The 6239-nt window shown below is 61.8% G+C and overlaps 1 protein-coding gene across 1 annotated transcript; it reads left to right on the top strand.

The window, feature by feature from the left end:
- Nucleotides 1–1648: 1648 nt before the first annotated feature.
- ACTB (actin beta) lies at nt 1649–5076 on the top strand. Its single transcript, XM_027528015.1, has 6 exons — nt 1649–1766; nt 2504–2632; nt 2796–3035; nt 3476–3914; nt 4002–4183; nt 4315–5076. Exons 2-6 carry the CDS (start codon nt 2510–2512, stop codon nt 4456–4458), a joined length of 1128 nt encoding a protein of 375 aa, XP_027383816.1. The 5' UTR covers nt 1649–1766; nt 2504–2509; the 3' UTR covers nt 4459–5076.
- The last annotated feature ends 1163 nt before the right edge of the window (nt 5077–6239 follow it).

The following is a 6239-nucleotide window of genomic DNA, read 5'->3' as shown; positions in this document are numbered from 1 at the left end:
CCTGGGGGCTCTGCTGCGTGCTGAGAGCCGGTCCCTCTTCCTACCTGTTTGTGGCCTCGGCAACCTTCAAAGGCCCTGCTACCAGCCTCCTGCAGTGGGCTGGACCAAGCTGCCTCTTCCCTGGCCAGATTCCACATCCATATATGGACTAATCTTTTGCTGGTTTCAACACACGCTCAGTGAGCACCTACTATGTGTAGCAGAGCACTAGGCAGGCCTGGGGTGCCTGCACACAGACCCCTGGGGACAGGCAGGCCCCCACCCGGACCACCCTCTCCTCTGTGTGAGAATTCAGCGTGTCACCACCTCTGAGAAGCTGCGTGTTCCCCCAGGCTGGGCCAGGTGCCCCTCTGGGATTCTATGGCCTCTTGGGTGCCTCTTTGCCAAACGCTGACCACTGCTGCCCACCCTCTGGGGGGACGGGGCAAGCTCTCCCTGCTAGACTGGCAGGGCTCAGATTAGGGAACCACCCAGAACACTGCAGAGCACCCAATGTTTGAGGGGAGGCCCAGGGTAGGTGCAGGTGTTCTAGGTCTTGGCTGAGGGCAGCTGGTCTTCAGGGACTGTCACTGCTCCCCCAGCTCCCTCACTCCTCGCTGGCACGCTGAGTGTCCTTCCCCAGGCTTGGTGGCCTCCAGATCATCCAGGGCAATTCAGCTGCACATGAGAGGCAGACGATGGACAGTGGGCCCCAGGCCCCAGGGCTGCGCTGAATGGCCCGGCCTGCCTGCACCCAGTAGAGCTTGGCAGCTGCCCGGGTTAACGGCCCAGGGTTGGCCTTGGCTGGGTGTGACCAGGCAGTTCTGAGGCAGCCCAGCTCCATAGAAACGGTTCCTCCGTTCTATAGATCCCACCCCAGTCCAGTCCTGCAGCAGGGGAGGCTTGGCCAGCCGCTGGCCCCTGGGTGGGTGGGGGGAGGGCTGCCCTGTCCCTGGGAACCGGGGTCCTTAAGTCCCTGTTAAATGGCCACAAGCCCCCTGAGTTCCCGGTGTCAACACAGCTCTGAGCCCCAGGTCTGAGTAATAACGGCCCTCTTAGCACACTGAGAACATCCACTCAGCAAGCGGAGCACCCCCAGAGGCCCTCCTGGACAGCCTCCTGTCCAGAGGCTTTCTGGACAGTTGAGCTAATGTTGGTAAGGGTGGAGGGCTCTCTGCCCACCCCTTCCCCACCCCCCCAACATCTGTTCCCTAAGCATGCACCCACAGCGACCAGGGACCCTGGCATCTGTGCCGACCCTTGCCCACCGGGGCGCTCACTGCCCTGGGGCATCCACACCCAGAGGGGCCTGAGGTTGGGGGGGTGGTCCCCCAGAGACAGAGGCAGGCCGGGTGCGGGCCTGGCCACGCGGGGCCGGACCCGGCGCAACTGCTCGGCGGGGCAGCGGCCCGGGGCTCGCACCCCCTGCCCGTGGGGCCGCCCAGCACCCCAGGGCGGCCAACGCCAAAACTCTCTCCCTCGTCTTCCTCAATCTCGCTCTCGCTCTCTCCCAGTCCATCTCTTTCTTTTTTTTGCAAAAGGAGGGGAGAGGGGGGTAAAAAAAAAAAAATGCTGCACTGTGCGGCGAGGCCGGTGAGTGAGCGGCGCGGGGCCAATCAGCGCCCGCCGTTTCGAAAGTTGCCTTTTATGGCTCGAGCGGCCGCGGCGGCGCCCTATATAACCCAGCGGCGCGAGGCGCAGCCACCGCCGAGACCGCGTCCGCCCCGCTAGCACAGGCCTCTCGCCTTCGCCGCTCCGCCTTCGCCGCCGGTCGACACCGCAACCAGGTAAGAGGCCCCCCGCGCCGGCCGTGCCGCTGCTGCGCCGGGGGCCCGGCGCCTCCTCCGGGCAAGAGGGCCCCCGCGGCTCCCCGGCCCCCGTGGACGGCTGCCGGGCTGCAGAGAGCGGGCTCCTGCGCGCCTCTCGCTCGGGGCCGGAGCTGCGCTCGGGGCGCGCTCCATCGCGGCCGGGAACAGACGCCCTGGATCTCTGTCCGCGAGCGGGCGGCTTTGCTCCTCCAGGGCGATCCCGGGGCGGCGGCAGGGAGGGAGGGTGGGCGCGGCGGCGCGGCCCGGCGGAGTGGGGGCTGGGGGCGCGTTTGCGCGCGCGCGTGCGCGCTAGGTTCGGGAAGCGAGGGCGGGGCGGCCGGCCGGAAGGGGTGGGGCCGCCGCGGCGCAAGAGCGCCTGCGCGCACTTCCTCCCCGCGCCGCCGGCCGCCTGGCGGGCGTGGCCGCCGCCGCGCGCCGGCCGGGTGGCGCTGGCGAGGCGGGGCGGGGCTGGCGCCGGGTGGGGAGGGGGCGGAGGCCTGGCTTCCTGCCGCGCGCCGCGGGGGCCGCCTCCAACCCGCGTTTACCTTTTATGGTAATAGCGCGGCCGCCCGGCTTCCTTTGTCCCTAATCTGGGCGCGCGCGCGCCGGCGCCCCCTAGCGGCTCGAAGGCGCGCTGCGCCGGAAGTGGGTAGGGCGGGGGCGGCCGCGCCCGACACCCTCCTACATCCCGGTTTACCCCCCGGTTGTCCCCACAGTTCGCCATGGATGATGATATTGCTGCGCTCGTGGTCGACAACGGCTCCGGCATGTGCAAGGCCGGCTTCGCGGGCGACGATGCTCCCCGGGCCGTCTTCCCGTCCATCGTGGGGCGCCCCCGGCACCAGGTATGGCGCCAGTCGGGGGTCTGGCTTGGTGGGTGGGTCCTGAGCTCTTCGGAGCTGGCGGGGAGGAGGGTGGAGGGAGGCCTTTTTGGCTTTCTGGGTGGGTGGTGGGGGTCGGTGGGACTTGGCCGGAGCTGAAGGCGCCTCCTCGCTCCTCTCTCCGCAGGGCGTAATGGTGGGCATGGGCCAGAAGGACTCGTACGTGGGGGATGAGGCTCAGAGCAAGAGAGGCATCCTGACCCTCAAGTACCCCATTGAGCACGGCATCGTCACCAACTGGGACGACATGGAGAAGATCTGGCACCACACCTTCTACAACGAGCTCCGTGTGGCCCCTGAGGAGCACCCCGTGCTGCTGACCGAGGCCCCCCTGAACCCCAAGGCCAACCGTGAGAAGATGACCCAGGTCAGTGGGCCGTCCTGCCTTGCCTCCGCGCCCCTCCTTTCTTGCCCTTTGCCTCACCCTTTCTCACTTATTCTCTCTTCTGCCATTTTCCTAGGACTTTCTTCTCTGAGCTGAGTCTCCTTTGGAACTTTGCAGGTTCTATTTGCTTTTCCCCAGCTGGAATCTTTTTCTGGTGTTTGCCTTTCTGACTAGGTGTTGCAAGCATAAAGTGCTGTGGGTGTAGGTACTAACCCTGGCTCGTGTGACAAAAGCCAACCGAGGTTGCTGCCAGGCGGCCTCGGAGTGTGTATTCAGTAGGTGCACAGTACGTTCTGAAGTGAACCTCATTCTGGGGCCCCGGCACACTCGGCTGTGTTCCTTGCACTCTTCTGCATGTGCCCAGTCTGGCCCGACTGCCCCTTGTGGTGTCCCAGTATGACGCGGCCCATCTCTTCCTACAGATCATGTTCGAGACCTTCAACACCCCTGCCATGTACGTGGCCATCCAGGCTGTGCTGTCCCTGTATGCCTCTGGCCGCACCACCGGCATCGTGATGGACTCCGGTGACGGGGTCACCCACACGGTGCCCATCTACGAGGGGTACGCCCTTCCCCATGCCATCCTGCGTCTGGACCTGGCTGGCCGGGACCTGACGGACTACCTCATGAAGATCCTCACGGAGCGTGGCTACAGCTTCACCACCACGGCCGAGCGGGAAATCGTCCGTGACATCAAGGAGAAGCTCTGCTACGTGGCCCTGGACTTCGAGCAGGAGATGGCCACCGCGGCCTCCAGCTCCTCCCTGGAGAAGAGCTACGAGCTTCCTGACGGGCAGGTCATCACCATCGGCAATGAGCGGTTCCGCTGCCCTGAGGCTCTCTTCCAGCCTTCCTTCCTGGGTGAGTGAGAAGGCCCGCCCTGCCTGCCCCACACGAAGGTCACCCTGTGGCCACACTGGAGGCTAAGTCTGCCTTCTCTCTCCCCAGGCATGGAATCCTGCGGCATTCACGAAACTACCTTCAATTCCATCATGAAGTGTGACGTCGACATCCGCAAGGACCTCTACGCCAACACGGTGCTGTCCGGCGGGACCACCATGTACCCCGGCATCGCGGACAGGATGCAGAAAGAGATCACTGCCCTGGCACCCAGCACAATGAAGATCAAGGTGAGCGCCCAGCCGTAGCCGGACGGTGCAGATAGGCGTGGTGGCTGTCAAGGCGGCTGCCTTGCTTGGGTCCCATGGGTACCGGGGAGATGACGCCAGGGCCCTCACTGCCCCCTTCTCTCTCTCTCCAGATCATCGCGCCCCCTGAGCGCAAGTACTCCGTGTGGATTGGCGGCTCCATCCTGGCCTCGCTGTCCACCTTCCAGCAGATGTGGATCAGCAAGCAGGAGTACGATGAGTCCGGCCCCTCCATCGTCCACCGCAAATGCTTCTAGGCGGACTGTTAGCTGCGTTACACCCTTTTTCTTGACAAAACCTAACTTGCGCAGAAAACGAGATGAGATTGGCATGGCTTTATTTGTTTTTTTTTTTTGTCTTTTTTTGATTTTTTTTTTTTTTTTGGCGCTTGACTCAGGATTTAAAAACTGGAACGGTGAAGGTGACAGCAGTCGGTTGGATCGAGCATTCCCAAAGTTCTACAGTGTGGCCGAGGACTTGATTGTACATGGTTTTGTTTTTTTTTTAATAGTCATTCCAAATATCGCGAAATGCATTGTTACAGGAAGTCCTTTGCCTTCCCAAAAGCCACCCCGCTTCTCTCTAAGGAGAAGGGGCCAGTCCTCGCCCGAGTCCACACAGGGGAGGTGATCGCTTTTGTGTAAATTATGTACTCCAAAACAAATTTTGTTTTTAATCTTCGCCTTAATACTTGTTTTTTTTGTTTGTTTTATTTTGAATGGACAGCCATCATGGACCCCTTTTTTTGTCCCTCAACTTGAGATGTATGAAGGCTTTTGGTCCCCTTGGGAGCGGGTTGAGGTGCGGAGGCAGTCAGGGCTTTCCTGTACACTGACTTGAGACCAGTTCAATAAAGTGCACACCTTAAACACACAGCTCCTGGTTGGTTGTTGGGTGCTGGGGACAAGGATGGGGCAGTGGGAGACACCTCTTTCCCTGGGGGTTCTTGGGAGGGTCATGGGGGAGGAGTTAAGGATTCTAGCCTCTCATGTTTGAGATAAATTCCTTGGCCTGGCCCTAGTATCCCCATTTCTCACTGGTTCTGATATTGAGATGCTTGAATAGTCGGGAGGCCTGGAGTTGGGAGTCTTTATGCCCACCTCCTGTGATTGGGTGGGGGGACCTTTGTGACTTTTTATCTTGGAATGGGGGCACGGCCTCCAAAAGTCAGAGACTTTGTCCTCACCTTCAGAACCTGAGGCTGAGCCCAAGGGCAACACCTGCCCATTCACCTGGAGTGACCCCCACAGGAGGGGGATCTTCCTATAGGTCCGCAGGGCACCCACCCCAACCTGTGGGTGAGGGGCTGTGGGGTTGGCAGAGATGGCTCTGGGCGCACTTGGCCAAGGTCTGGATCTGTTCTTGGGACTGGAGGGTTCCCAATTTCAAGTGCAGGTTGCCCCAGTTCTCCCAAGACCCTGTTGGGGGGCCACAGCCCGCCTCTCAGCTGATTCCCCACTCCTGGAGGGCGTGGTCTGCCTGGCACCTCAGGTCAGTCTGGGGCTCCTCTCCAATCCTGGCTGGCCTCTCCTCTGCTAGAAGCTGCAATTGACACGGAGGGAAAGGGGTGAAGTTCCCCTATGAGGGATGTGCCCCCCATCTCTAGAGGGAGTGAGGCACAGAAATTGACCCCCAAGTCAATCCAGATAGGCAGCCTTGAGGGGGGCCCCCCTCCATGAATCTGGGGGGGGGGTCCCTCCAGCACTCCACTAGGAGTTGTGGCCCCTGGGGGCGGAATGACACACCGCCTCCCATCTCCGGGAGAAACAGTGCAGACCCTCAGGAATGTACTTTTGCTCAGCATCTTGAGGGGCTGTGGTCAACTTCAGGTCTGGAGGAACAGGAGAAATGTGAGTGCAAGGTGGCTATCTTTGCGCTGGGAAGGGGACTGATTGACCTCCTGATGGCTTCCAAAACCAAACAGGAGCCCACAGTCCTGGGCTTGCCGGGCAGGTTTTCCTGGGTCAGTACATGAAACGGCAGGCGGGTGCAGAGCGTGCCATCCAGAAGGGGTCCTGTTCTCCAGGGCATCCCAGAC

This window comes from Bos indicus x Bos taurus, chromosome 25 (assembly GCF_003369695.1).
Source record: "Bos indicus x Bos taurus breed Angus x Brahman F1 hybrid chromosome 25, Bos_hybrid_MaternalHap_v2.0, whole genome shotgun sequence".
Classification (NCBI taxonomy): domain Eukaryota; kingdom Metazoa; phylum Chordata; class Mammalia; order Artiodactyla; family Bovidae; genus Bos; species Bos indicus x Bos taurus.
Note: the sequence above shows the minus strand (reverse complement) of the source record. Positions and strands in the feature narration are given on the sequence as shown.

Excerpts from the sequence above, each read along its gene's own strand:
- ACTB (XM_027528015.1), top strand. The coding sequence starts at position 2,510 with ATGGATGATGATATTGCTGCGCTCGTGGTCGACAACGGCTCCGGCATG. Across the intron at positions 3,915-4,001 it reads CTTCCAGCCTTCCTTCCTGG|GCATGGAATCCTGCGGCATT; the intron begins GTGAGTGAGAAG and ends CTCTCTCCCCAG. Across the intron at positions 4,184-4,314 it reads CCAGCACAATGAAGATCAAG|ATCATCGCGCCCCCTGAGCG; the intron begins GTGAGCGCCCAG and ends CTCTCTCTCCAG.